Source organism: Melospiza georgiana, chromosome 1, assembly GCF_028018845.1.
Source record: "Melospiza georgiana isolate bMelGeo1 chromosome 1, bMelGeo1.pri, whole genome shotgun sequence".
NCBI lineage: Eukaryota > Metazoa > Chordata > Aves > Passeriformes > Passerellidae > Melospiza > Melospiza georgiana.
This window is the reverse complement of record NC_080430.1, coordinates 474,406-502,388: the sequence shown is the minus strand read 5'-3', so window position 1 is coordinate 502,388 and position 27,983 is coordinate 474,406. Positions and strand designations below refer to the sequence as shown.

General features: G+C 70.3%; 4 protein-coding genes across 7 annotated transcripts in view; 2 read left to right on the top strand and 2 right to left on the bottom strand.

The window, feature by feature from the left end:
• LOC131090175 (SCO-spondin-like) overlaps positions 1 to 122 on the bottom strand; it is a 38,992-nt gene extending 38,870 nt beyond the window's left edge. The window contains 1 exon segment of the mRNA XM_058035354.1: positions 37 to 122. Coding sequence (XP_057891337.1) covers positions 37 to 122 — 86 coding nt within the window.
• Positions 121 to 21,206, top strand: LOC131090154 (uncharacterized). The gene is made up of 16 exons (XM_058035315.1): positions 121 to 146; positions 1,160 to 1,272; positions 1,826 to 1,885; positions 1,986 to 2,066; positions 2,368 to 4,066; positions 4,780 to 4,946; positions 5,694 to 6,606; positions 8,484 to 8,565; positions 9,000 to 9,091; positions 10,529 to 11,222; positions 12,458 to 12,519; positions 13,278 to 13,352; positions 15,806 to 16,184; positions 17,005 to 17,113; positions 17,506 to 17,619; positions 18,157 to 21,206. The coding sequence occupies exons 1-16, from the start codon at positions 121 to 123 to the stop codon at positions 21,204 to 21,206; spliced, it is 7,716 nt and encodes a 2,571-aa protein (XP_057891298.1).
• LRRC61 (leucine rich repeat containing 61) lies at positions 4,919 to 6,822 on the top strand. Of its 3 annotated transcripts, none has more exons than XM_058045611.1 (2): positions 4,919 to 4,946; positions 5,753 to 6,822. In XM_058045611.1, the coding sequence occupies exons 1-2, from the start codon at positions 4,944 to 4,946 to the stop codon at positions 6,611 to 6,613; spliced, it is 864 nt and encodes a 287-aa protein (XP_057901594.1). In that variant the 5' UTR covers positions 4,919 to 4,943; the 3' UTR covers positions 6,614 to 6,822. The 3 variants fall into 3 exon arrangements, with proteins under 3 accessions (XP_057901594.1, XP_057901586.1, XP_057901604.1); XM_058045603.1 differs by lacking the exon at positions 4,919 to 4,946 and adding an exon at positions 4,972 to 5,019; XM_058045621.1 differs by lacking the exon at positions 4,919 to 4,946 and adding an exon at positions 4,993 to 5,019 and having other exon boundaries at positions 5,694 to 6,822.
• On the bottom strand, positions 8,099 to 11,071 carry RARRES2 (retinoic acid receptor responder 2). Of its 2 annotated transcripts, none has more exons than XM_058045652.1 (5): positions 10,874 to 11,071; positions 9,654 to 9,755; positions 9,183 to 9,287; positions 8,996 to 9,109; positions 8,099 to 8,259 (listed from the first exon to the last, which is right to left on the bottom strand). In XM_058045652.1, the coding sequence occupies exons 1-4, from the start codon at positions 11,054 to 11,056 to the stop codon at positions 8,996 to 8,998; spliced, it is 504 nt and encodes a 167-aa protein (XP_057901635.1). In that variant the 5' UTR covers positions 11,057 to 11,071; the 3' UTR covers positions 8,099 to 8,259. The 2 variants fall into 2 exon arrangements, with proteins under 2 accessions (XP_057901635.1, XP_057901628.1); XM_058045645.1 differs by having other exon boundaries at positions 8,099 to 8,238.
• Positions 21,207 to 27,983: the final 6,777 nt, after the last annotated feature.

The window sequence follows — 27,983 nt, the reverse complement described above, 5'->3', positions numbered from 1 at the left end:
CCATTCCCATTCCCCGTTCCCGTTCCCGTTGCTCACCCCGTGGCCGCCCCCACGGCTGTCACCCACAGCACAGCGACGGCCGCCACCCTTGCGGTGACCCCCGGCCCCGCCACCGCGGCCATGGCCGATCCGGCGTCCCTGCAAAAGTGGGATCCAGGTGTCCCCATGGTCACAATTCCTGGATGTCCTCCCGGCCAGGGGTCCAGCAGGGTCACCCCAATGTCACCCACCCCAATGTCACCCACCCCAGCACCACTCACCGGCCCCAGCTCTGGCTCACCAGCCCCAGTGGCTCCGGGATTTATGGGAAGTCCCCAGAAGTGCCACCAGCTGTGGTGACGCCGATTGGGCACAGCTGGCGCCTGGGGGGGGCCATGGTGACACCAGGGTGACATCTCCCCGTTTCCTGGGAGAAGGCAATGGCACGGGACATCCGGGATCCGGCACGGGCCACAGGGACACGGATGTGGCAGGACAGCGGGTCCTGCTCACGCTCAGCCCCCCGTGTCCCCACGTCCCTGCCGCGTGTCCCCTCGCTGTCGCGTGTCCCCTTGTGTCCTGTCTGTGTCCCCTGTACCCCACCTGTGTCCCCATGTCCCTGTCCTGTGTCCCCTCATGTCTCCTGTGTCCTCCCAGCCCCATGTACCCTCACAGCCCGGTCCTGTGTTCTCCCACGTCCCCCCACACAGTGTCCTCCGTGTCCCCCCTGTGTCCCCCCGTGCCCTCCATGTCCCCTCCATGCCCTTCGTGTCGCCGTTTCTATCCCGTGTCCTTGCCCATTGTTCTCCCCATGTCTCCCTGAGTGTCCCCAAGGCCTCTGGTGTGCTCCTGTCCCTGTCCGTGTCCCCCCTGTGTCCCTGTCCATGTACCCCCTGTGTCCCCCCTGTGTCCCTGTCCGTGTCCCCATGCCCCCCCATGCTGTCCCCAGCCATGTCCGTGTCCGTGTCCATTCTGTGTCCCTGTCTGTCTCCCCCGTGTCCCCCCTGTGTCCCTGTCCGTGTCCCCATGCCCCCCCCATGCTGTCCCCAGCCCAGCCGTGTCCGTGTCCGTGTCCCCCCCACGGGGCACACGGGTTCGGCGCAGGGGTGCGGACACACGGGGACACACGGGGACACACGGGGACACCGGGGGGACGCACGGGGGCAGCGGGGGGGTGCAGGCACGGGGGGGGCGGTCCCGGCGGGGCGGGGGGACCGGCGGCCACCGCGGGGGGCGGGGCGCGGCGGCGGCGGCGGCGGCGCCGGTGGGGCCGGGGCAGCCCCGAGGCCGCGGGTACGGCGGGAGCGGGAGCGGAGCGGGATCGTGACCGGGAGCGGCACCGGGGGCGGCACCGGGAGCGGCAGGAAGGGCGGGGGGCCGGCGGGGAGGGGCAGGATGGGCGGGCGGGCACGGGAAGGGGACACGGAGGGGACAGCGGGGAACAAAAACGGCTCGGGGGGCGACCGAGGGGGGCCGGCGGTGCGGAAAGGGCTCGGGTGGGGGTACGGGGGGGCCCAGGGCGGACGGAGAGCGGGGCTGGGGCGGCCGTGAGCTCCTGGGGAACCAGGACGGGGACGCCGCTCCACGGGAACCCCTTGGAACACCCCAGAGCCCCCCGGAATCCCCCGAGAGCCCCCCGGATCCCTGCGAACCCTGCCTGGCCCCCCTGAACCCCCCGCATTGCCCCCGAACCCCTCCAGAGCCCCCGGACCCACCAGGCAGGACAGGAGAGTGTCCGCCCCCACCGTGCCCGGGGGTCCCGGGGCTCCCGACCCCCCCGGCGGGCAGGGGGTCCCGAGCTCGGGTCTGGGGGGGCTCACTGCCTGCCCCCTTCCCGCTCCCGCAGGTCCCCCCGTGGCCAGGACGGAGCCGGAGGAGATGGAAGCACCGGGATGCACCGGCTCAGGTGGGCACTGGGGCATTCGGGGGGGTCTCGGTGGGGTCCCGGGGGGCTCGGGGCCCCCCTGAGCCGGGAGGGACCTGTCTGTGGCTCTTTGTCCCCCCAGAATGGCTGGTGGTCCCCAAGGCGGAGGTGCCCCCCGAGGATGACAGGGATGATCCAGGGGAGCCAGAGCTGCACGACTCAGGTGAGGGACGGTCACAGCGGCAGTGCCAGGCGTGTCCCGGGAGCGCTGGGGCCACACGGTCACTGTCACCCTGTCCTGGGCCTGGTGGCAGCGCTGGGTCCCTGGGGCATGGTCACCATGTCCCCAGGGCCAGGGACTGTGCCAGGTCCTTGAAGTGACGGTCACCACGGTGCCGTTGGCCTTGGTGGTCACCGTGCCCGGTGCCAGTGGCAGCTCCACGTCCTTGGGTGGCAGCTCCCGTGTCCCGGTGGCTGTGCCAGGATATGCTGGCGTTGGCACATCCCCTCCCGTGTACCCGCAGGGCCGTGGCTGGTGCGGAAGGTGAAGGTGGAGGAGGAGGACGATGAGGCCGAGGCCTGGGCGGCCGCAGCCGGAACCGGGGCCCCGCTGGCGCCGCCGCCCCTGCCGGGCGCCTTCCCCCCCGAGCCCGCCGGGCCCCCGGGGATGGCCGGCGCCTGCAAGGCGGAGGAGCCGTGCCCCGAGGAGCTGGGCTACGGGGTGCTGCCGGCCTGGGGGCCGGGGCCGCACCTGGACAGCGTTGGGATCGCCTTCGGGATGGGCACCGGCACGGGCACGGGCGCGGGGATGAGCCCCGGCCCCGGTGGGCGCCGCTCGCAGCCCGGCCCGCGGCCCTTCTGCTGCCCGCAGTGCGGGAAGGCCTTCGGCAAGAAGGCGCACCTGACGCGGCACCTGCGGGTGCACACGGGCGAGCGGCCCTTCCCGTGCCCGCACTGCGGCCGCCGCTTCCGCCAGCGCATCCACCTGCGCTCGCACCTGCGCACGCACACCGGCGAGCGGCCCTACCCCTGCCCGCGCTGCGCCCGCCGCTTCCGCAAGAAAACGCACCTGGACCGGCACCTGCGCACGCACACCGGGGAGCGGCCGCACCCCTGCCCGCGCTGCGCCCGCCGCTTCGCCCACCGCCAGCACCTGCTGCGCCACCTGCGCCTGCACGGGGACCCCGCCCCGGGCCACGGGCACGGGCACGGGGATGGGCACGGCCCTGCCGAGGAGAAGCCGCCGCCCTGCCCCGGGTGTGAGATCAGCCTCGCCTGGAAGCAGAGCCCCGCGCCGCACCTGGGGCTGCACACGGGAGCGGTGCCGGGAGCTGGGAACGGACACCTGGATGAGCACGGGGACGGGGACGGCCCTGCCGAGGAGAATCTGCTCATTTGCCCCCAGTGTGGCACGGGCATCCCCTGGAAGCAGAGCTCGTCATCGCACCTGTGGCAGCACCTGGAGAGCCAAGCCCTTGGCTGTGCCCAGGACCCCCAGCACCCCCTGCAGCCCCCACAGGAGCCCGGGGCCCAGGACCCCCAGCACCCCGCACCGGTGCCCACGGCCGAGCCCCCCTTCGTGCAGGACCCCCAGCTCCTGCCACAGGTGCCCGGTGCCAACGGCGGCCGCGGCTGTGCCCAGGACCCCCCGCCCGTCCTGCAGCCCCCGCAGGCACCCGGTGCTCAGGACCACCAGCACCAGCCTCAGGTTCCTGGTGCCTACGACCGCCAGCACCAGCCGCAGGTGCCCGGTGCCAAAAGCAGCCAGGGCCACGCCCAGGACCCCCAGGACGCCCCGCAGGTGCCCCCCGCCCAGCGCCCCTTCACGTGCCCCCAGTGCGGGCGCGGCTTCGGGCGCAAGGCGCACCTGGCGCGGCACCTGCTGGTGCACTCGGGCACGCGGCCCCACGCCTGCGCCCGCTGCGGCCGCCGCTTCAGCTCCAAGACCAACCTGGGCCGGCACCAGGCCGTGCACACGGGGCTGCGGCCGCACCACTGCGCCCGCTGCGGCCGCGGCTTCACCCGCAAAACACACCTGGAGCGCCACGAGCGCACCCACGGCACGGGCACGGGCACGGGGACGGGCATGGGGACGGGCACGGGGACGGGCACGGGGATGGCGACGGAGGCGGGCACCACCGGTGCGGGGATGGCCACGGCCACCACTGTCACTGGCACCGGTGTCACTGGGTCCCAGCTGGGCTGGCCAGAGCCCCCCACCCTGTGCCCCTGAATGCCCGCAGGTGTCAGGGGGTCCGGTGGACGCCGATGGTGAATGCCTGGCACTGCGGTGTCAGGAGGTGCTGGGAGGTGCCATGGGCCCTGATGGCTGCCGGGGATGTGCCAGGGCCCCCAGTGGCAGCCAGTGGCACATCCTGAGCACTGGGGTGTGCCAGGTTCGCCAGTGGCACATCCTGAGCACTGGGAAGGGCTGGGTTTCCCAGCGGCTGCCAGTGCTGCATGCTTGGCACTCTGCACTGAGCTGTGCCAGTGCCTGCAGCAGTGCCGGTGGTCACCCCTCAGCCCCTCAGCCCTCACCTGCGCCGGTGCCACGTCCTGAGCGCCGGGATGTGCTGGGGGCCCCGGCAGGGGGATCCCACAGCATCCCAGAGGATCCCGGCCCGTTCTGCCACCGGCAGCGGTGCAGGAGCAGCCCCTGAGCGATGTGGCCGGTGGCGCTGGGAAGCCCCCGGTGCGGGACGTGGGGGAACCCCCGGGCGGGGACGGGAGGGATGCCTCCCCACGGGCAGGGGGCGGCGGGGGTGTCCCGCAGTGCCAATAAAGCCCCGTTTTTATGGAAATCTCCGGGAGGGATGCCTCCCCATGGGCAGGGGGCGGCGGGGGTGTCCCGCAGTGCCAATAAAGCCCCGTTTTTATGGAAATCTCCCGGAGGGGTGTTCCCCCCACGGGCAGGGGGCGGCGGGGGTGTCCCGCAGTGCCAATAAAGCCCCGTTTTTATGGAAATCTCCGCGATCTCGGGCCCCGCACACGGGCCGGGGGCAGCGTGGGGCGGGAGAAGGGGGCGTGGCCCCGAAGGAGGCGTGGCCAAACAAGGGGCGAGGCGGGGGTGTGGCCTCGTGGTGGGTGGGATCTCGTCCCTATGGTAACGGGGGCGGGGCCTAATCCCCATGGCAACGGGGGGCGGGGCCTCGGGGGCCGCCGGGAGCCGCCGTGCGGTGAGAGCGGGGGGGGGGGGCGGGGGGGGTAGCGGGGATTTGGGGGGAATTTGGGGAATTTTGGGGGGCCTGGGGGGCGGAGAGGGGCGGCTGGAATGGAGGGCCTCGGGGGGGTTCACGGGGACACCACAAAAGGGTCTGGGAGCAGCGGGGAGGGAACCAGGGGGCATCTGTGGGGACGGGGCTGGATCCGGGAGCGCTGGGATGTAACGGGGGCACCGACGGGGGGAATGGGGAGGTCTGGGGGCACCGGGGGATGGAACACGGTGGGTCTGGGGGGTGTGGGGGTGAGGGCCGGTTGGGGGGTGTGAGGGCTCCCCGTGGCTCTGGGGCCGTCCCTGTGCCCCAGGTTCACCCCAGTAATGACCCCCGCGTGTCCCCCGACCACACTGATGGCCTTTGGGTCCTACCGGTGTCCCCAGCCCCCCAAGACACCCCCACATGTTTCCCACAGATGTCTCTGCACCCCAATGCCTGCCCAGATGTGTCCCACACGTGTCCCCACACCCCAGGATACCCCATAGCCAGCGTGTCCTTCCAGAGCATTCCCCAGTGCCACCCTCAGCCCCTTTCCCTGCTCAGGACCCCTCATGGGGATGGAGGGGCGTGGGGAGGAACAGGTGACACCCCCAGTCATGCCCCACTTGCACACTACACGTGTCCCCACACCCCAGGGCACCCCAAGGCCGCCCCGGTGGTCCCCGGTGCCACCCCAGCCCCGCTGTCCCCCCAGGACCTCCCCGCAGGGATGGAGGGGCGCGGGGAGGAGGCACCAGAGGAGCCGGAGGTGTCGGAGCCCTCAGAGGAGGAGGAGGAAGAGGAGGAGGAGGACGAAGGCTCCGGGGTACGGGTGACGCCGGCGCTGCTCAAGGCCACGACGGGCGAGTTCTCGCTGGAGTCCATCCTGCTGCTGCGGCTGCGGGGCCGCGGCATCGCGCACCTGGGCTGCCTGGCCGACTGCTCCAACCTCGAGTGGCTGGACCTGTCGGGCAACGCCATCGCGGGGCTGGCGCCGCTGGCCGCGCTGCGCGCCCTGGCCGTGCTCAACCTGGCCGCCAACCGCGTGGCCAGCGTGGAGCCGCTGCGGGGCTGCCGCAGCCTGCGCCAGCTCAACCTGGCGGGCAACCGCCTGCGCAGCCTGCGCCAGCTGCGCTGCCTGCAGGGCCTGCGGCACCTGGAGAGCCTGCGCCTGCGGGACCCGCGCGGCGGCCTGGCCAACCCGCTGTGCGCCGCGCCGGCCTACCGCGCCGCGCTGGCCGCCATGCTGCCCGGCCTCAAGGCCATCGACGGGCAGCGCGTGGCGGGCCGCGGCAGCGAGCTCTTCCGCCTGTGCCGCGAGCTGGACGCGGCGCTGGACGGGGAGGGCGCGCCCGCCGCCGCCGCCGTGGCGCCCGCGGAGCCGCCGCAGCCCTGGGTGCGCGCCGGGTTCTGGGAGGCGCGGCCGGCGCGGCGCAGCGCCGTGCTGGAGGAGGCCACGCGGCAGCTGGGCCAGGCCCTGCGCGAGTGCCGCGAGCTCGGCCGCCGCGCCGACGACTCCATCGCGCAGGCACAGCGCGCCCTCGGCCGCCGCCAGCACGGCGACTTCGGGTTCTGAGCGCCGCGGGGACACGCGGGCTGGACACGGCCTTGGCTGGGCTGGGGAACGCAAAGGTGGGAATGGAGAACAGCCACAGCCCAGAGCCACCATCATCCGAGCCACCGGAGCCCAAAAACAGGGCCAGGAGAACCCCCAGAGAGTCACCATCATCTGAGCCACAGGACCCCAAAGATGGGATTGGAGAATACTCAAACATGGGAATGGAGAACACCCACAGCCCAAAGCCACCATCATCCGAGCCACAGGAGCCCAAAGATGGCAATGGAGAACCCCAAAAGATGGGAATGGAGAGCCCCCAAAGATGGGAATGGAGAACCCCCAAAGACACCATAGCCCATCATCATCTGAGCCACACAACCCCAAATATTGGAATGGAGAACCCCCAAAGATGGCAATGGAGAACCCCAAAGATGGGAATGGAGAACACCCAAAGATGGGAATGGAGAACCCCCAAAGATGGGAATGGAGAACCCCCAAAGACACCATAGCCCAAAGCTATCATCATCTGAGCCACAGGACCCCAAAGGTGGCAATGGAGAACCTCCAAAGATGGGAATGGAGAACCCCCAGAGCCACCACAGGCCAAAGCCATCATCATCTGAGCCACACAACCCCAAATATTGGAATGGAGAATCCCCAAAGATAGGAATGGAGAAACCCTAAAGATTGGAATGGAGAATCCTCAAAGATTGGAATGGAAAGCCCCCAAAATAGGAATGGAAAATCCCCAAAGATGGGAATGGAGAACCTCCAGAGCCACCACAGCCCAAAGTCACCATCATTCAAGCCACAGGACCCCAAAACCAGGGCCAGGAGAATCCCCAGAGCCACCACAGCCCAAAGCCACCATTGTCTGAGCCACAGGACCCTGAAAATGGGACCAGGAGAAAGAACCCCCAGAGCCACCACAGCCTGAGCTGTGGCACCCCGAAACCAGGGTTGGGACACCCCCAGAGCCAGCACCAGTCCAGATCCCCAAGCCAGGGCTGGGAGCCCCTCAGTGCCACCCCTGCCCGGCTGCATTTCCTTATCTGTGGGAGCCCAGAAACGGATCCAGGAAAGCCCCCAGAGCCCACAGTGTCACCCTGAGACCCCCAGAGCCACCACAAGCCTGTCTCCCTGCTCCTGTGAGCCCTGGGACCCCCACACTGGAGCTGGGGCACCCCCAGAGCCACCCCAGCCCAGCAGAGGATCCCCAGGGAGCACCAGAGCAGCCGTGGGGAGCCCAGCCTCGGCTGGGGCACGTGTTGGGGACAGGGCACGTGGTGGCACTGTGCATTAAACGTGTCCCACCCTCCAGTGTCCCTCTGTCCTGCCGCCTCAGGGGTCTCTCACCCATTGTGTCCCTGTCTTTCAGCCCTGGGGACAAGGGGTGACACAGGCAGTGGTGGCACGGAGCCCAGTGCCCACTGCCCACCCACCGTGTCCCCATCTCATCTCTGGGGACATTGGGGGGTGCCAGGTGAAATAAGAGCCACGAGAGCGGAGCCAGCGCTGGGTTTATTGGGGACAAGAGGGGACAGGCAGGAGGGGGGGACACATCCAGGACCCTCCTGGGTCGGAGGGGGCTGGGGGTTGACAAGCGGGACAGGCGGTGGCAGCGTCCATCGGTGCCGTGGAGCCTGGAAAGGGACACGGAGGGGCTGTGGTGGGGTCAGTGTCCCCTGTTCCAGATGTCCATACCCACCCAGGGGACACGAGGGGCTGAGATGGGGTCCCTGCGCCCCCTGTCCCCATACCCACCCAGGGGACACGAGGGGCTGAGATGGGGTCCCTGCGCCCCCTGTCCCCTGTCCCCGTACCCACACAGGGGACACGGAGGGGCTGTGGTGGGGTCCCTGTGTCCCCTGTTCCCGTACCCACTCAGGGGACACAGAGGGGCTGTGACGGGCTCCCTGCGCCCCCTGCCCCTGTCCCCGTACCCACCCAGGGGACACGGAGGGGCTGTGGTGGGCTCCCTGTGTCCCCTGTCCCGGGGTATCCATACCTACCTATGCCCAGGGGACACGGAGGGGCTGTGGTGGGGTCAGTGTCCCCTGTTCCAGAGTGTCCATACCCACCCAGGGGACCCGGAGGGGCTGAGATGAGGTTCCTGTGTCCCCTGTCCCCGTACCCACCCAGGGGACACAGAGGGGCTGAGATGGGGTCCCTGCGCCCCCTGTCCCCTGTCCCCGTACCCACACAGGGGACACAGAGGGGCAGTGGTGGGCTCCCTGTGCCACTTGTCCCGGGGTATCCATACCCACCTATGCCCAGGGGACACAGAGGGGCTGTGGTGGGCTCCCTGTGCCCCCTGCCCCTGTCCCCGTACCCACCCAGGGGACACGGAGGGGCTGTGACGGGCTCCCCGCGCCCCCTGCCCCCTGTCCCCGTACCCACCTAGGCCGGCAGCCCCCGGGAGAAGGCGAACATCCCGGGCAGGTACGGCGTGTCCCCCCCTCTGCCCGCCTCCTCCACCGCCCGGCACTCGGCCTCGTCCCGCTGACGGATCTCCTGCGGGCACACAGGGGCTGGCACCGGCCGGGCACACGCCGGGGGGCACCGGGGGGCGCCGGGGACACCTCACCTTGGCCGCCAGGTGGTGGCTGGGGCCGCAGTTGTGGTACTTGTCCAGCACCTTGGGCACGTCGCCGGTGTCGAACTTGTAGCAGGCCAGGCAGGTCGGCTTGCGCTGGGGACACCCGGGGATGTCACCCCCGGGAGCCCTGGGGACCCTCGGGCACCCACACCGTCCCCTCTGAGCCACCCACAGCACCCGGGTGGGGGCACGGGGGGCTGGGGGAGTCCTGGGATGGGGACAAGGGAGAGGGGACACCCAGGGATGGAGGACACCCAGGGATGGGCCCCAGGGGAAAAGGGACACCCCAGGTGCCCCAGGGGAGGAAGGACAGTCCCAAGACACGTCCCCAGGGAGGAGGGACACGCCGTGTGCCCCAGGGGTAATAGGACAGCCCCAGGTGCCCCCGGGGAGGAGGGACAGCCCAGGACAGCCCCCGGGCAGGAGGGACACCTCAGGACATGTCCCCAGGTGCCTCACCCGGCTCTCCAGCACCCGGCAGTGCCGCTGCGGCGCTCTCTTCCGACACGTGGTCTGTGCCAGGCCCAGGCGGAGCTGCACAAAGGTCCCCGAAGGGTCCTCCTGGGGGAACAGGGGTGGCAGGGCGTGGCAGGGCACGGCAGGGCTCCCCAGAGGGATCCTGATCTCTGGGGGGACTCCCAGACCCCACAGACCCCCAGGGAATGCAGCCCCCAGCGAGACCCCAAACCCCAGGAGTGACCCAACCACCCCACAGGGACCCCAAATGCTGGGGGAGATCCTGAACCCCACAGATGCCAACCCCTGAGAGGGACCCCAAAGCTCCCACAGGAACCCCAAATCACCCTGAACCCCGGGAGGGATCCTGAATGCTGGAAACCCTCTGGTAAACCCATCCCAGGAATGACCCCAGGGTGGCCCCAAGGTGGGCACGTGGCCCAGGGTGGGGGTCCCTGGAGTCCTGGCCCTCCCCAGACACGGGACAGTGTGCAGGGGCAGCCTGGGATGGCCCCGGCTCCGGGGGCACCGGGATCAGTTTGGATCTGTTAATGAATAACCGAGCTCAGCCCGGCCAGCAGGGCCGGTCCTGGGCACCCCGGGGCACCCTGTGCCCACCCCCTCCCTGTGGGACACCCGACCCCCTCCCCATTCCTGTGGCCATCCTGGACCCTGAACCCCAAATCCCAAACTCACCTGCTGGACAATCCTGTTCATCTCCTTTTCCATCCAGGACACCCCAATCCCCACCCCAACCCTCTCTCTGTCCCTCCAGGACACCCCAATCCCCTCCCCATTCCCATGGTCATACCGGACCCTGAACCCCGAATCCTGTTGCCCCCATTCCCGATGACCCCGTTCACCCATGCCCCCTCCAGGACCCCCACCCTGGACCCCCAATCCCCGATCCCAATCCCTGCTCTCCCCCTTGCTGTCCACCTCCCTGGTCTTGTGGACATCCCGAGCCCCCAGTCCCTGATCCCAAGCCCAATCCTTGCTCAGTTCCTGGCTGACCCCCTCCCTGACCCCCTCCCTGCTCTCGTGGCCACCCTGAGCCGCCAGTCCCCGATGCCAATCCCTGCCCACCCCTCGATGACTCTTTCACCGCTGTTCCCCCCCGGCCGCTCCATCCCCTGCCCGTTCCTCGTTCCCCGTTCCCGTTCCCGTTCCCGCGCCCTCCCCGCTGCCGGGCGCGGCTCCCGGTGCGGAGCGCCGTTACGGACCCGCTCGATGACCCCGTCCAGCTCCCGCTCCTTGAAGAGGAAGTGCACGTTGCTGCGCCCGTGGAAATACTCGAGCACGTCTCGCACCACGCGCCGCTGCAGCGGGGACTGCCCCGCGGCCGCCGCCAGGGCCATTGCCAGGGCCAGCGCCAGCGGCAGCCACCGCCGCACCGGCAGCGCCATCCCGCCCGCCGCGGCCTCACCGATCGCGCCGAGCCGCGGGCCGCTGGCGGCGGGCCGGCATGAGCCCATTTCCTGGGATCTGCCCCCAAATCCGCCCCCGGGACGGCCCCGCCGGTCACCCCCACCCCCGCCGCGGGGCGCGGGAGGAGGGGCCGCGGTGGGACCGGTGGGATAATGGGGTGGGATAATGGGGTGGGATGGGATGTGATAATGGGGTGGGATAATGGGGTGGGATAATGGGGTGGGATGGGATGTGATAATGGGGTGGGATAATGGAATGGGATAGCGGGGTGGGATGGGATCAATGGGATGGGATAGATCCCGGGAATGGCGTCACGGGCTGCTGGGAATGCCATCCTGCCCTGGGAGCGCCCTGCGGCCGCGGGAACGGCTCCTGCGCCCCGGGAACGGCTCCTGGACCCCGGGAACGGCTCCTGATCCCCGGGAACGGCTCCTGGACCCCGGGAACGGCTCCTGGACCCCGGGAACGGCTCCTGCCCCCCAGGAACGGCTCCTGATCCCCGAGAACGGCTCCTGATCCCCGGGAAAATGGCTCCTGATCCCCAGGAACGGCTTCTGCCCCCCGGGAACGGCTCCTGATCCCCGGGAATGGGATCCTGCCCCTCGGGAACGGTTCCTGATCCCCGGGAACGGCTCCTGACCCTCGGGAACGGCTCCTGATCCCCAGGAACGGCTCCTGCCCCCCGGGAACGGCTCCTGATCCCCGGGAATGGGATCCTGCCCCTCGGGAACGGCTCCTGTCCCCCGGGAATGGGATCCTGATCCCCGGGAACGGCTCCTGCCCCCCGGGAACGGCTCCTGATCCCCGGGAACGGCTCCTGATCCCCGGGAAGGGCTCCTGCCTCCCGGGAATGGGCTTCAGTCCTCTGGGAACACCCTGCAGCCCCGGGAATAGCTCCTGATCCCCGGGAACGGCTCCTGCCCCCCAGGAACGGCTCCTGATCCCCGGGAATGGCTCCTGCCCCCCGGGAACGGCTCCTGCGCCCCGGGAACGGCTCCTGATCTCCGGGAACGGCTCCTGCCCCCCGGGAACGGCTCCTGATCCCCGGGAACGGTTCCTGCCCCCCGGGAACGGCTCCTGATCCCCGGGAACGGTTCCTGCCCCCGGGAACGGCTCCTGCCCCCCGGGAACGGCTCCTGGGAACAACCTCCAGTTCCCCAGGGGTGGCTTCGTGTCCCATCGCGAGTGTTGTCATGTCCCACCGGGAGTCACATCCTGCCCCCGGGAACGGGCTCCTGTCCCCCGGGAATGGGCTTCAGTCGTCTGGGAACACCCTGCAGCCCCGGGAACAGCTCCTGCTGCCCGGGAATGTGCTCCAGACCCTGGGAACAGCCTCCCGCTCTTCCCGGCCGTCCTTGTCCGGGTGTCCCCTCCCGCAGCAGGACTGGGGGGAGAGGGAGGTGCTGACGGCCCGGGCATGGGGTGGGGGCGGTATCCGGAGGTGGGGGGGGCACCGAGGAGCACCAGGGGGTGCGGCTGGCACGGGGTGGGCACTGGGGGACACCGGGGCTGTGCTGGGGGACAGTGGGGGACGCTGTGGGGCTCTGGAACTTACTGGGAGGAACTGGAGACACTGGGGCTGTACTGGGGGACACGGGGGGATGCTGGGGACACTGGAGCTGCACTGGAGGACACTAAGGGACAGTGGGGGGGCACTTGGGACACTGGGGCTGTACTGGGGGACACTAAGGGATAGCGGGGGGGCACTTGGGACACTGGGGCTGTACTGGAGGACACTAAGGGATAGTGGGGGGGCACTTGGGACACTGGGGCTGTACTGGGGGACACTGGAGACACTGGGGAACACCGGGAGACACCGGGGCTGTACTGGGAGACACTAAGGGATAGCGGGGAGACACTCGGGCTGTACTGGGGGACACTAAGGGATAGTGGGGGGACACTCGGGACACTGGGGCTGTACTGGGGGACACTAAGGGATAGTGGGGGGAAACTCGGGACACTGGGGCTGTACTGGAGGACACTAAGGGATAGTGGGGGGACACTCGGGCTGTACTGGGGGACAGTAAGGGATAGTGGGGGGGCACTTGGGACACTGGGGCTGCACTGGGGGACACTGGAGACACTGGGGAACACTGGGAGACACTGGGGCTGTACTGGAGGACACTGGGGACACTGGGGGACACTGGGGGGGCGGGGTCTCCCGGGCCCCTCCCATCCCCTGTCCCATGGCGCCGCTAGGGGGCGCTGGCCCCGGTCCCGCCCCCCGACCCGGAACGGGGCGCGGCCGGACGCGGCCGTGGCTGACACCATGACGTCAGCGGCGCGCTGACGTAACCGCGCGCGTGACGTCACCGCGCGGCGGGGCAGCGGCCGCCCGTGAGTTTCCCGGGGAGGGTCCCGGGGGTCGCGGTCACGTGGCCCGGGAGGGGAGGGGGCACGGTCCGGGGTCTCTGGGGGCTCAGGGTGAGTCTGGGGGGGCTCGGGGGTCCCAGGGTGTGCTTGGAGCTGCCGGAGTCTCGAGGGGGGGGACGCCCGTGGCAGCGGCGGGTCCGGGGGTCCCGCGGGAGGGAGCCGGTGCTGGGGCGCACGGGGCTCACTGCGAACCCCTCGAGGCGCGGCCGGCACCGGAGGGAGCCGGGATGGCCGGGAGCTGCCGCGGGAGCCGCCGGGCCCGGGGGAGCGCGGCCCGGTGTGCCCGGGGCCGTTCCCGGCTCCCGGGGCTGTTCCCGGGGCTGTTCCCGGCTGGTGCGGTGATTCCACGCCGCGGCTCCTCCCGAGCCCCAGGGGTTATTCCTGACTGCCGAGGCGAGGCTGTGCCGGGGCTGTTCCCAACGCCCGGGGCCATTCCAGCCGGGAGGATGCTGTGCCGGGGCTATTCCCGGCTCTCCCGGGGCTATTCCCGGTTCTCTCGGGGCTATTCCCGGCTCCCGGGGCTATTCCCGGCTCCCGGGGCTATTCCCGGCTCTCCCGGGGCTATTCCCGGTTCTCTCGGGGCTATTCCCGGCTCTCCCGGGGCTATTCCCGGTTCTCCCGGGGCTATTCCGGTTCTCTCGGGGCTATTCCCGGTTCTCCAAGGGCTATTCCCGGCTCTCCCTGGGCTATTCCCGGCTCTCCCTGGGCTATTCCCGGTTCTCCCTGGGCTATTCCCGGCTCTCCCTGGGCTATTCCCGGCTCTCCCGGGGCTATTCCCGGCTCTCCCTGGGCTATTCCCGGCTCCCGGGGCTATTCCCGGCTCTCCCGGGGCTATTCCCGGCTCTCCCGGGGCTATTCCCGGTTCTCTCGGGGCTATTCCCGGCTCCCGGGGCTATTCCCGGCTCCCGGGGCTATTCCCGGCTCCCGGGGCTATTCCCGGCTCTCCCGGGGCTATTCCCGGTTCTCTCGGGGCTATTCCCGGTTCTCCCGGGGCTATTCCCGCTCTCGGGGCTATTCCCGGCTCTCCCGGGGCTATTCCCGGTTCTCCCGGGGCTATTCCGGTTCTCTCGGGGCTATTCCCGGTTCTCCAAGGGCTATTCCCGGTTCTCCCGGGGCTATTCCCGGTTCTCCCGGGCTATTCCCGGTTCTCCCGGAGCTATTCCCGGCTCTCCCGGGGCTATTCCCGGCTCTCCCGGGGCTATTCCCGGCTCTACCGGGGCTATTCCCGGTTCTCCCGGGGCTATTCCCGGTTCTCCCGGGGCTATTTCCGGCTCTCCCGGGGCTATTCCCGGTTCTCCCGGGGCTATTCCCTGTTCTCCCGGGGCTATTCCCGGCTCTCCCGGGGCTATTCCCGGCTCTCCCGGGGCTATTCCCGGCTCTCCCTGGGCTATTCCCGCTCTCGGGGCTATTCCCGGCTCTCCCGGGGCTATTCCCGGTTCTCTCCGGGGCTATTCCCGGCTCTCCCGGGGCTATTCCCGCATTCGGGGCTATTCTCGGCTCCCGGGGCTATTCCCGGCTCTCCCGGGGCTATTCTCGGCTCTCTCGGGGCTATTCCCGGTTCTCCCTGGGCTATTCCCGGTTCTCCCTGGGCTATTCCCGGCTCTCCCGGGGCTATTCCCGGCTCTCCCGGGGCTATTCCCGGCTCTCCCGGGGCTATTCCCGGCTCTCCCGGGGCTATTCCCGGCTCTCCCTGGGCTATTCCCGGCTCTCCCGGGGCTATTCCCGGCTCTCCCGGGGCTATTCCCGCATTCGGGGCTATTCTCGGCTCCCGGGGCTATTCCCGGCTCTCTCGGGGCTATTCCCGGCTCTCCCGGGGCTATTCCCGGTTCTCCCGGGGCTATTCCCGGCTCTCCCGGGGCTATTCCCGGCTCTCCCGGGGCTATTCCCGCATTCGGGGCTATTCCCGGCTCCCGGGGCTATTCCCGGCTCTCCCGGGGCTCTTCCCGGTTCTCTCGGGGCTATTCCCGGCTCCCGGGGCTATTCCCGGCTCTCCCGGGGCTATTCCCGGCTCTCCCGGGGCTATTCCCGGCTCCCGGGGCTATTCCCGGCTCTCCCGGGGCTATTCCCGGTTCTCTCGGGGCTATTCCCGGCTCTCCCTGGGCTATTCCCGGTTCTCTCCGGGCCATTCCCGCTCCCGGGGCTATTCCCGGCTCTCCCGGGGCTGTTCCCGGCTCTCCCGGGGCCATTCCCGGCTCTCCCGGGGCTATTCCCGGCTCTCCCGGGGCCATTCCCATCTCCCGGGGCCGTTCCCGGCTGGACAAGCCGATGCTGTGCCGGGGCCGTTCCCTGCTGCCGCTCCCATCCCATCGGATCCCACCCCATTCTCCCGTCCCGTCCGATCCATCCCATCCCAGCCCGAACTACAACTCCCAGCGCTCCCGGCTCTCGCCGCTCACAGCCGGATCCGGCCCCGCTCGGCGCCTTCCGCACCCCAAATTCCGGGGGGAGGAGGAGGAGGAGGAGGAGGACGGGGGGGCCGAGGCCGCCGGAGCCGCTCCGGGACCGCCGCGCTGCTCGGGCCCGGTTCCGCCGCCGCTCCGGCGCCACCCCCGCGCCATCCCCGCTCTCAGCGCGGCTCTCCCGCTCTCGCAGGACCCGCCGCGGCCATTTGAGGGACTCGGTGGCGGAAGGAGGCCGGGAAGGGCCGCGGAGCCGCGGGAAGGAGCCCCGAGGAGCCGGAGCGGCCGCAGGGCGCGGGAAGGGGCCGCGATGTCGGCGGGGGGAGCGCCCCAGGTACGCGGGGGTTCGGGGGAGCTCCCGGGGGATCCCCGCTCCTGCTCCCCCCGCGGCCTTGGGGGCGTTCCGGGGGGATCCCCGGGGCTTTTCCGAGGGGTTTTTCCCCAACCCCTGGGACCCCCGGCAGTTTATCCGGGAAATGGGCGCGTTGGGGGCCGCACCCCCTCCCTGCGGAGCTACGGGGGTTGGGGACACGAGAGGGACCCGGGAGGGACCGGGGGACCGGAGGGGTTCAGTGTGCCCGGAGAAGCGGGACTGGCTCCTCGGGACAGGTTCCTCCCTCGGTGCGTGTCCCGGCTGGAAAAGGAGCTGGTTTGGGGGGTGGGCAGTGGGGACGGGGGGGACAGGGTCGGGTTTGGGGGTCGGGGATCTGGTCTGGAGGAGTAGGGCTGGGCATCTCTTTTGGGGGAACAAGGATCTTGTTTGGGGTGTAGGGATCTGCTGGAGCGGCAGGCATTTGGTTTGTGGGGTGGAGATGTAAATTGGGGGGAGCAGGGATTTGGTTTGGGAGGGTGGGGGTGTGATTTGGGGGAGCAGGGGTCTGGTTTGGGTAGCAGGGATTTGGTTTGGGGGAGTGGGGATATAATTTGGGGGAGCAGGGGTCTGGTTTGGGGGCATGGGGATGCGATTTGGGGGAGCAGGGGTCTGGTTTGGGGAGCAGGGATGGGGGCTCCATCCTGGAGTGAGGACCCTCATATTTGGGATGCAGGAATAGGGGCACAATCCCTGTCCTCGGCCTGTGGCCAAACGCAGGGAAAGGTCCCCAAACACCCCAAAATGACCCCAAAATGCCTCTGAGCCGCTGCCCCCTCCCCAGCCCGCCCACGCCCTGGATCTGCTCCCGTATTCGCGGCTGAGCCCGGCGCCACGGGCCGGATCCCAGCTGGATGCTGTGGGTGCCGAGATCCCCTCGGATCCCTGCACAGGTGAGGGGAGCGTGGGACACCTGGGATAGGGGCTGGGGTGGGATTTTCCACACAGAGCTCTGTGCATTTTTGTGGGGACTTTGAACTGGGATGATGAAAGCGTTCTGGGGATTCCCGGGGCTGGGAGAGGCTGCAGGGAAAGCCCAGAGCCCAGGATGGCTCTGTCCCAGCCCACCTGGAGCCCGTTCCCAAGGAGCGGCTCCATCCCCTGTGCCAGAGCCCGGCTCTCCTGGGATCAGCCCGGTTCTCCCGGGATCAGCCCGGTTCTCCTGGGATCAGCCCGGCTCTCCCGGGATCAGCCCGGTTCTCCTGGGATCAGCCCGGTTCTCCCGGGATCAGCCCGGTCCCAGCCGCGCCGGGGGTCCCGATGGCACTGCCCCGTGTCCCCCCAGGGTACCGGTTCTTTAAGCCGGGGGGTTTGTTCGGGATGAAGCCGCCGGAGGAGCCGTTCGGAGCCGCGCGGACGGGCCCGGAGGAGTCCAAGGCCCTGGGCAGCCCCTGCGCCGGTGAGTCCGGATCTGGGGGAGCAGTGGGACTGGGGGGCTCAGGGGAAAAGGTGAGATGGGATTCTTTGGGGGTGTTCTGGGCCAGTTTAGAACTTTTTGGGGCCAGTTAGAGGTTTTTCTGAGCCAGTTCAAAGACCTTTTTCAGCCATTTTGGGCCAGTTTTCAGCCATTTTGGCGCTATCCTAGGCCAGTTCACAGCTAGTCATGACCAATATGTGGTAATTCTGAGCCACTTCGTGGCCATTGCGGGCCAGTTTTGAGAGCCAGTTTTGGCCATTTTAGACCACTTTTTGCCATTCTGAGCCAATTTGGACAATTTTGGACCTGCGTGTCCTAAACTGGGGATTTGGGGGCCCTTTGGGGTGTCACACATCAGGAGAGGCTTAGAGAGTTGAGGCCCTTTGGGGTGTCCCACGTCCCCGTGGTTCAGCAGTGAGGGCCCCCATGGTTCAGGGGGGCTGGGCCCGGGTCCTCCCCACTCGGGACAGCCTGGAGTTCTGCGGGAGCCGGGCTGACCCCGGGCTCTCTCCGGTGCAGTGGAGCCCGGGCGGGTGAGCAAGGTGGAGCCCGAGGAGAAGCCCGGGATTGGCGCCGGCTCCCTGGAGCTGTTCCCGGCCGCCGCGGGCGGCAGCTCCGGCCGCTGGTTCCCCGGCGGGCAGCGCGGCCCCGAGCCCCCCCGGGACCCCCCTGCCCCCCGCGCCGGCTGCTGGGGGGCCCAGGGGGGCGTCCCCGGCCCCTTCCGCTGCGCCCAGTGCGGGAAGGGCTTCCGGCAGAAGCAGAGCCTGGTGACGCACGAGCGCATCCACACCGGGGAGAAGCCGTTCCGCTGCGGGGACTGCGGCAAGAGCTTCAGCCAGCGGCCCAACCTGCTGACGCACCGGCGCGTGCACACGGGCGAGCGGCCCTTCCCCTGCGCCCAGTGCGGCAAGAGCTTCTCGCAGAAGGCCAACCTGCTGGCGCACCAGCGCATCCACGGCGCCCACCCCGAGGAGGGCAAGGCGCGGGCACGGGCGCCGGCGCGGGGCTGCCCCGAGGACGCGCCCTTCGTGTGTCCCGAGTGCGGCAAGAGCTTCCGGCAGAAGCCCAACCTGATCACGCACCGGCGCATCCACACGGGCGAGCGGCCCTTCTCCTGCTTCCTGTGCGGCCGCAGCTTCAACCAGAAAACCAACCTGGTGACGCACTACCGGGTGCACACAGGTGAGCGGCCCTTCGCCTGCACCCAGTGCGGCAAGCGCTTCACCCAGAAAACCAACCTGGTCACGCACCAGAGCACCCACACCGACCTGCGCCCCTTCCCCTGCGCCCAGTGCCACAAGTGCTTCAAGGACAAGGTGTCCCTCAAGGCCCACCAGAAGACGCACATCCCCCGCCAGCGCCGCTGCCCCGCGCGCGGCCCGGCCCCCGCCGCGCCCTTCGGGGCCGCGCCCGCCCTGCTGCCCCCCGCGCCCGCCCCGCAGGACCCCGCGCCCTTCGCCCCGCTCCCGCCCGCCCCCAAGCTCCCCGAGGGCGCCGCCGAGCTCTTCCCGTGCCCCGACAAGGGCTTCCCGCCCCCGCCCCCGGCCGAGCCCTCCTTCCCCTGCGCCCACTGCGGCGACGGCTTCTGCCCCAAGGTGCCCCTGCTGCGGCCCCCCGAGGCGCCCGCCGCGCCCTTCGCGCCCGGCCCGCCCCTCCTGGGGCCCCTGGGGGCGCAGCCGGGCCCGGGCGAGGCCGTGCTCTCCCCGGAAAAGCCCTTCATCTGCAATCAGTGCGGCAACAGCTTCGGGCTCTGGCTCGCCCTCGTCGCCCACCAGAAGAGCCACGCGGGGCACAAGCCGTGCCCCGGCGCCCCCCCCGCGGAGCCGGGCGCCGAGCAGCCCCCCGGGTCCCCGCCGGGGCCGCGGGCGGGCGAGGGCCGGCCCTGGCCGTGCCCCGAGTGCGGGCGGGGCCTGGCGCAGTGCGAGCGGGCGCCGCGGCACGGGGGGCACGGGGGGCACGGCGCCGGCGGGCGCGGCCCCTTCCGCTGCGACACCTGCGGCAAGCGCTTCAGCCTCAAAACCAACCTGGCCACCCACCAGCGCATCCACACAGGTGAGCGGCCCTTCACCTGCGGCGTCTGCGGCCGCCGCTTCAACCAGAAGGGCAACCTGGTGACGCACTACCGGGTGCACACGGGCGAGCGCCCCTTCGCCTGCGCCCAGTGCGGGAAGCGCTTCGCCCAGAAGCCCAACCTGCTGGCACACCAGAAGACGCACCTGGGCCGCCAGCCCTTCACCTGCCTCGAGTGCCCCAAGCGCTTCAAGAGCAAACTGTCCCTGCGGGTGCACCAGCGCGTGCACACCGGGACCCCCGGCGCGGCCCCCGGCGCCCTGGACCCCGCCGGGAGCCCCTTCCCCTGCGGGCTCTGCGGGGAGGCCTGCGCGGAGCACGGGGGGCTCCGGCCGGGCCTCGGCGGCGCCGAGCGGCCGCACACCTGCGCCGAGCAGCTGCACACCTGCGCCAAGTGTCCCCACGGCTGCGCCGAGCGTCCCCACGCTTGTGCCGAGCGTCCCCACGGCTGCGCCGAGCGGCTCCACACCTGCGCCGAGCAGCGCCGCACCTGTGCCGAGCACCCCCACGCCTGTGCGGAGCACCCCCACGCGTGTACGGAGCATCCTCACGCCTGTACGGAGCATCCCCACGCCTGTGCGGAGCATCCTCACGCCTGTGAGCGGCCCCACACCTGCGGGCAGCCGCAGCCACAGCCCTGCCCCGAGCGGCCGCACCCCTGCGCTGAGTGTCCCCACCCCTGCGAGCAGCCCCACGCCTGCCCCAAGCGGCCCCACGCGTGTGAGCAGCCCCACGCCTGCGCCGAGTGTCCCCGCGGCTGCGCCGAGCATCCTCGCACCTGTGCCGAGCATCCCCACCCCTGTGAGCGGCCCCACCCCTGCGCCGAGCGGCCCCACGGCTGCCCCGAGCAGCCCCACGGCTGCGCCGAGTGTCCCCATGCGTGCTCCGAGTGTCCCCACGGCTGCGCCGCCGAGCGGCCCCACGCCTGCGCCGAGTGCGGGAAGCGCTTCCGGCAGAAGGTGAACCTGGCCGTGCACCTGCGGACGCACACCGGGGAGCGGCCGTTCCGCTGCGCCGACTGCGGCAAGGGCTTCAGCCAGAAGGCTCACCTGCTGCGGCACCGCCGCACCCACGGCGCCGGCCTGGCCGCGCCCTGCGCCGCCGGCGACCCCCTGGCCAAGGGCCCCGAGCCCCCCGCGCTGCTGCTGCCGCCCTGCTCCCGCGGGGCGCCCCCGGCGCGCCCCGACAGCCCCTCGGGCGCCGCCGACATCCTCCTGCAGCTGATGCAGGACGAGCCCCCGCCCGGCCCCGGCGCCGCCCCGGCCCCCGTGCCCCCCTGTAAGTGCCCCGGGGGCGGCCCGAGCCCCCGCGCGCCGGGGCTGCCCCCGCCGTGCTGCTGCGCCGACTGCCTGGCCCCCCGCCCTCCCGAGCCCCCTCGCGGGCAGCTCTGGGCCAAGGCCGGCGGCTGCGCCCGCGCCTTCGACGAGAAGAGAGTGCCGGGAGCGCCGGAGCGCGAGTGCGGCGAGGAGAAACCGGCGCCGTGCCCCGGCTGCCTGTGAGCCCCGGGAGCCCCGGCCGCCTGCGACCCCCACGCTGGGACCTGCGCTGACACCCCCCCACCAGGACCCCCACCCTGCCCCGGCCGCCTGTGATCCCCCAGCCTGGAACCCCCCGTGAGACACCCCCAGCAAGGACCCGCCCTCGGCTCATGGGGTCACCCACGGCGAGCCTGGAGGAGATGGAGCCCAGGGGACAGAGCCACAAGGATGGAGCCAAAGGGATGGAACTGAGGGGACAGAGCCAAAGGGATGGAGCCAAAGGGATGGAACTGAGGGGACAGAGCCAAAGGGACAAAGCTGAGGGCTCGGTGCCAAGGTGACACTGCCAGCCAGATTCAGCACTGGGACTTGGAGGAGCCTCCAGCCGGGGCTGTGGGGCAGGGCAGAGCCAGGCTGGGACACGGCACGTTCCTGGCGTGGGAAGACACCAAAGGGCTGGAGGAGCCAGCACTGGGCCCGGATCTTCCATGTGGGCTCCAGCCACACAGACCAGGAGGAGCTGGGCACAGTGGAGTTGCATCCACTGGAGCCAGACTTGGGACAAGAGGGGCCCTCAGAGGCTCCCTCTGCTTCCAGAACCTTCCAGCCTGTTCCGGACTGGATGGCGTTCATTCCCTAAGGACACGCTGGGATGGGAGGCTGGGCCCGCCCTGCTGCGGGCTGAGCCCTGGGGTCCCCAGTGCAGCTCTGTGCGGGGGGAAGCTGGGAGCACGCTGGGCAAACAGCCAGGAAAAGGAAAAGGGCCCGGAAGGGCTCAGCTCTGCTCGGGGGGATGGGGGGCAGCTTGTGCTTCTGCTTGCTCTGGGTAACTGCGCGCTTTGGGACTCGATACTTGGATGGGGAAGGGTGGTGTGACCGCTGGGGCCGGACCGTGGTGGTGGTGGTGGTGGTGGGGGGCTCGGGGGGCTCGGCTGGGCTTTGTGTGGCCTCTCCCCGTGCCCCCGGTGTGACAGAGCCGGGCGTCCACGGTGCGGGCAGAGCTTCACCACGGACACCGCTGGGAGCTGCCGCTGCTTCATCCCAAAGGGAACCGGGTCCTGTGACGGGACCGACACCGGGACAGCCGCCCCCGAGCCCCGGCCGGGCAGGGGGTCCCGCCCCGCTCCCCTTCCCCAGCTCTGCTCTCTGCAATTCTATTTTTTGAGGTTATTTAAAATAAAAGCTTCTGATGGCTCCGGGGCTCCAGGTGCTCTGTCTGGGACTGGGCGGGGGGCACAGGGGTCTCTCTGCAGCCCCGGGATAGGCTCTGACCATGGCCAAGGGACCACCAGGACAGTGCCACAGCCAGTGCCAGCGGCTTCCCGTGTGCTCTGTGACCACCAAACCTCACCTGGACACCAGGTGAGAGCTCAGCATTAGGGTGGCCACTGGGGCGACCCCAGGGTCACTGTCACATCCACGGGAGTGGCACCAATGCCCCCGGTGCTCCTTGGGGACAGATGGGGGGGTCTCATACTGGGGCTGTCACTGGGAGGGGGGGGTCTCATACCAGGGCTGTCACTGGGGGACCCACTGGGACACAGATGCCCTGTGCCACTGGCCGGGTATGTGGCTGTGCTCTGCCTGGGGACACGCGGTGCCACCCGGGTGGGTTCTGGGGGGTTTGGGTGCAGGGGCTGCAGGACCCCGGGGTGTCCCTGTCCCACAGGTGTGGGACCCTCCAGACTGGGCTCCTCCGGCGTGGGAGCTCCAGTGCGGGGTTCCTGCATCCCGGGGGTCACCAGGCCGGACCCTCGGGATTTGGGGGGCTGACTCGAACGGGGGTCGTGTCCCGAGGGGCCCCCGTTTGGGGCGCGGGTGACGCTGCCGGGTGGGCGAGCGGGGCCGGATCCCGGTACCCGCCGGGCACGGGAAGGAGCCGGATCCCGGTACCCGCTGAACACGGGAAGGAGCCGGATCCCAGTACCCGCCGGGCACGGGAAGGAGCCGGATCCCGGTACCCGCCGGGCACGGGAAGGAGCCGGATCCCAGTACCCGCCGGGCACGGGAAGGAGCCGGATCCCGGTACCCGCCGGGCACGGGAAGGAGCCGGATCCCAGTACCCGCCGGGCACGGGAAGGAGCCGGATCCCGGTACCCGCCGGGCACGGGAAGGAGCCGGATCCCGGGCTCACCGGGCACGGGAAGGAGCCGGATCCCGGTACCCGCCGGGCACGGGAAGGAGCCGGATCCCGGTACCCGCCGGGCACGGGAAGGAGCCGGATCCCGGGCTCACCGGGCACGGGAAGGAGCCGGATCCCGGTACCCACCGGGCACGGGAAGGAGCCGGATCCCGGTACCCGCTGGGCACGGGAAGGAGCCGGATCCCGGTACCCGCCGGGCACGGGAAGGAGCCGGATCCCGGCCCCCGCCGCACCGCAGAGCCGCCCCTCGCCCGGGCCCCCCGCTGCCCCCAGCCCCGGTTCCGGCGCTCTCCCCCGGCCCGGCCCCTTCCGCCGCCGCCGCCGCCATCCGGCCATGCCGCGGGTGAGCCCGGGCCGAGCCCGGGGCGCGCCGGGGGCGGGGGGCTCCGGGGGCCCTGCGGAGGGCTGGGGGTACCGGGGCTGTCCCCATAGGGATTAGCGGGGCTCGGGCCCCCAGAGCCCGGGGACCCGCACGGGGAGCGCAGCGAGGGCCCCCCCTGAGCCCCCCGCTGTCCCTGCCAGGGGGCGACCCCCGAGGTGACATTCGAGGAGGTGGCCGTGCACTTCTCCCCCGAGGAGTGGGCGCTGCTGGCGCCCTGGCAGCGGGCGCTGCACCGGCGGGTCATGTGCGACAACTACGACATGGTGGCCAGCCTGGGTGAGGGACGGAGGCGTGGGGCTGGGGGTGACACGGGCTGGGGGTGCCCAGGTTAGGGGTGACAGGGGCTGGGAGGGTGCCCAGGGCTGGGGGTGGCACGGGCTGGGGGTGCCCCGGGGATGGGGGTGTCCAGGGCTGGAGTGTCACAGGACTGGGGGTGCCGTGGAGGTGGGGGTGCCATGGGGCTGGGGGTGCCATGGGGCTGGGGTGTCCAGGGCTGGAGTGTCACAGGACTGGGGGTGCCACGGGACTGGGGATGCCACGGGGATGAGGGTGCCACGGGGATGGGGATGCCATGGATTGAGGGTGCCATGGGGCTCGGGGTGCCATGGGGCTGGGGGTGCCCGGAGCTGGGTGACACGGGCTGAGGGTGACATGGGCAGGGGGTGAGTCATGGGCTGGGGGTGCCATGGATTGAGGGTGCCATGGGCTGGGGGTGACAGGGCAGGGGGTGCCATGGGGCTGGGGGCGCCATGGGCTGGAGGTGCCCAGGGCTGGCGGTGCTTCGGCCCCCCGCCCCTAGCACAGCCCCCGGCCTGGTGACGGTTCCCAGTGACCGTGACCCTCCCCGGGCATGGCGGGGGCTCTGAGGGTCCTCTCTCCCTCACAGACCCCAACTCCAAGCTCCCCCACATGAAGGAGGAGTCACACGGGGGGGCGCCCTGCGCTGGGGAGCACAGCGGAGACAGCGACAGCAGCGACACCACCGACAGCTGTGAGTGACCGGGACACCCCGTGGGGAACCCTGTGGGGCTGGGGGCGGCCCTGGCCAGAGCCCCGGGGTGACACCCCCGGGCCGGGCTGGGCTGGAGGCCCCCACGGTGTCACGGGGTGGTCGTGGCAGCGGCCGGGGGTCCGGGACTCCCCCTCGGTGACCCCGTGTCCCCAGCAGGTGCCCGGAGCAGCTCTGACAGCAAGGATGGCGCCGGGGGACGCTGGCGATCGGGCTCCGGCGTCCCCCGCTCCGGCTGCCGTGACACCGCGCGGGGCCGCCGCGCCAGGGCCCTCTCCCGGCCGGTACCGGCGGCCTCGGGGCTCCTCGGCGGCGGCAGCGGCGGGGCCGAGGCGCCCCCGGGCCGGCCGTACCTGTGCGGCACCTGCGGCAAATCCTTCCGGCACCGCCGCAGCCTCCTGGCGCACAAGAAGCTGCGCCGGGGGAACCGGGCCCGGCACGGCTGCGCCGAGTGCGGCCGCAGCTTCTGCCTGCTCGGGGACCTGCTGCGGCACCGCGACTCGCACCGGGCGCGGGCGGCGCCGGGAGCGGACGGGGAGCGGCCCTTCGTGTGCGGCCCCTGCGGGCGCAGCTTCAGCTGGAGGGAGAGCCTGGAGCTGCACCGGCGGCAGCGCCGCGCCCTGCCGTGCCCCGAGTGCGGCCGCGTGTTCCTGCACCGCGGCCACCTCTCCCTGCACCGCCGCGGCCGCTCGGCCTGCGGCCCTTCCCCTGCGCCCGCTGCGGCCGCGCCTTCGCCCCCCGGGCCAGCCTCAGCTCGCACCGCCGGACACGGCGGCAGTGCCAGGCCCGCCGCCTCGGGGCCCGCGGGGACGGGCACGGGGACAGGGACAAGGGTAGCGACAGCCGCGGGGACGGGGACAAGGACAGGGACAAGGGTAGGGACAGGGACCCTTGTGGGGACGGGGACAAGGGTAGGGACACCCGCGGGGACAGGGACAGGGACAGCCACAGGGACCCTCATGGAGACAGGGACAGCGACAGGGACAGGAACCCCCATGGAGACAGACACCCCCGCGAGGACGGGGACAGGGACAGGGACGGGGACAGGGACAGGGACCCTCGTGGGGACGGGGACAGCGACAGCGACAGGAACCCCCGTGGGGATGGGGACAGGGACAGTGACAGGGACAGGGACACCCGTGGAGACAGACACCCCCGCGAGGACGGGGACAGGGACAGGGACCCTCGTGGGGACGGGGACGGGGACAGCGACAGGGACAGGGACCCCCGTGGAGACAGAGACCCCCGCGGGGACGGGGACAAGGGTAGGGATACCCGCGGGGACAGGGACAGGGACCCATGTGGGAACAGGGACCTGCTTAGGGACAGGGACAGGGATCGGGACCCCTGCAGGGACAGGGACCCCCGTGGGGATGGGGACCCACTCAGCGATAGGGTGATGGGTGATGGGGATGGGGATGGGGATGGGGATGGGGACCCCCGTGGGGATGGGGACCCCCGTGGGGATGGGGATGGGGATAGGGACCCCCGTGGGGATGGGGACCCACTCAGCGATAGGGTGATGGGTGATGGGGATGGGGATGGGGACCCCCGTGGGGATGGGGACTCGCTCAGGGACAGGGGTGGGGACAGGGACAGGGAGCCCTGTGGGGATGGGGACTCGCTCAGGGACAGGGACAGGGATGGGGCTGGGGACCCCGGTGGGGATGGAGACTCGCTCAGGGACAGGGACAGGGACAGGGAGCCCTGTGGGGATGGGGACCCCCTCATGGACGGGGACCTGCTCAATGAGAGGCGCCCTCACAGTGATGGGGCCGTGCCTGGGGACAGGGGCGTGCTCAGGGCTGGGGAGGCCCTCGGGGACAGGGAGCTCCCGGCGGGTGCCCAGCGGTAGCCGGGCCATCCCGGTGTGGCCCCGGTGGGTGTGGCCCCGGTGGGTGTGGCCCACGGTGGGTGTCATCCCGGTGGGTGTCGCCCCGGTGGGTGTGGCCCCCGCCGGTGCCGCGCCCACGCCGGGGCACCCCCGGAGGCTTCTGGAACCCGGGGATTTCTCCGTGTCCCTTTGGACCTCGGGCAATCCCTCCGGGATGTGTCTCCGTGTTCCCTCTGGATCTTACAGCACCTGGGGTGTTTGCCCACGTCCCCCTGGACCTCGGGCAGTCCCTCGGGGCTGTTTGTCCATGTGCCTTTCACACCTCAGAGTCTCTCCAGGACACTTCTCCGTGTCCCTCTGGACCTTGCCGTGTCCTCCGGTGCTTCCCGGTTCTCCCAGAGCCTGGGAAATCCCTCTGGGATGAATTCTCCGTGTAACTTTGCACCATGGAAAATCCCCCGGGGATGTTCTCCGTGTCCCTGGGGCCTCGAAGCATCTTTGGACCTTTGAAAGTCCCTCTGGGAGGGTTCTCCGTGTTCTCTTCAGATGCTGAAGTACCTTTGGAATGTCCCTCAGGGCATTTCCCACTCCCTGCCAGTCCCACCGGTGCCCTGCCCCGTGTTCGTATTTAAGGCCAGAAGTTTCTTTAAGTCTATTTATTTTATTTTTTTTCTATGCCATTCATTATTCTTTCTGTTTTATTTTATTCTATTTAAGTTATTCCAGTTATTATTCTTCTGCTCAGTCCGGTTCTCCTACCCCATTCTGCTCTTCCTATTCCGTTTAATTCTATTTATTTCTATTCTATTCTATTTATTCCCTTTAATTAGGAGGAAGGGCAGGGAGGGAGGAAGAGGAAGGGAGGGAGGGAGGGGAGGAAGGAGACTCTTCTGGGCTCTTTGTCGTGGTTGAACCATGACAGGGCTCTGGTGACAGCCGGGGCCACCGCGTGTCCTCCCCACAGTGTCCCCCCTTCCCCAAATAAACAAATGCCAAAAAATATGAGTTAATGTGGGAATGAGTTAAAAAATGTAGAAATTAGTAAAAAATGTGAATGAGGCTGGGGGTGGGAGGGGGATATTCACACACCTGGGGGGCACCTGCAGCCCCCAGCTGCTCCCAGTGCGGCCCAGTCCATGCAGGGAGCTCCCCTCCCTTCCCAGTGAGCCGGAGCGCTGGGAGCGCTGGGAGCGCTGGGAGTGTCCCCCGGCCGGATGTCACCGAGCAGGGGACAGATGGTGGCGCTCCCACGGGAATGGGGACAGGCCCCCCCCCCCCCCCAGACACGCGCTCCATCTGCCCACGGAGCTGGGAGGGGAAACTGGGCCAGGGCGGCACCGCGGAGATGGGACAGTCCCCGGTGTCACCTGTCCCCAGGGCCACCACTGCCCATGTCCCCATTGCCACCTCTGCCCGTGTCGCCAGTGCCA

Coding starts and splice junctions, on each gene's coding strand:
- LOC131090154 (XM_058035315.1), top strand. CDS start 121: ATGGCCGATCCGGCGTCCCTGCAAAA. Junction 4,067..4,779: donor TGGCCAGAGCCCCCCACCCT/GTGCCCCTGAAT, acceptor GGTGTCCCGCAG/TGCCAATAAAGCCCCGTTTT. Junction 17,114..17,505: donor CCCCTCGGATCCCTGCACAG/GTGAGGGGAGCG, acceptor GTGTCCCCCCAG/GGTACCGGTTCTTTAAGCCG.
- LRRC61 (XM_058045603.1), top strand. CDS start 4,972: ATGGCAACGGGGGGCGGGGCCTCGGGGGCCGCCGGGAGCCGCCGTGCG. Junction 5,020..5,752: donor CCGCCGGGAGCCGCCGTGCG/GTGAGAGCGGGG, acceptor CTGTCCCCCCAG/GACCTCCCCGCAGGGATGGA.
- RARRES2 (XM_058045652.1), bottom strand. CDS start 11,056: ATGGCGCTGCCGGTGCGGCGGTGGCTGCCGCTGGCGCTGGCCCTGGCA. Junction 9,756..10,873: donor TGGACGGGGTCATCGAGCGG/GTCCGTAACGGC, acceptor CTGTTCCCCCAG/GAGGACCCTTCGGGGACCTT. Junction 9,110..9,182: donor GCCACCACCTGGCGGCCAAG/GTGAGGTGTCCC, acceptor GTGTGCCCGCAG/GAGATCCGTCAGCGGGACGA.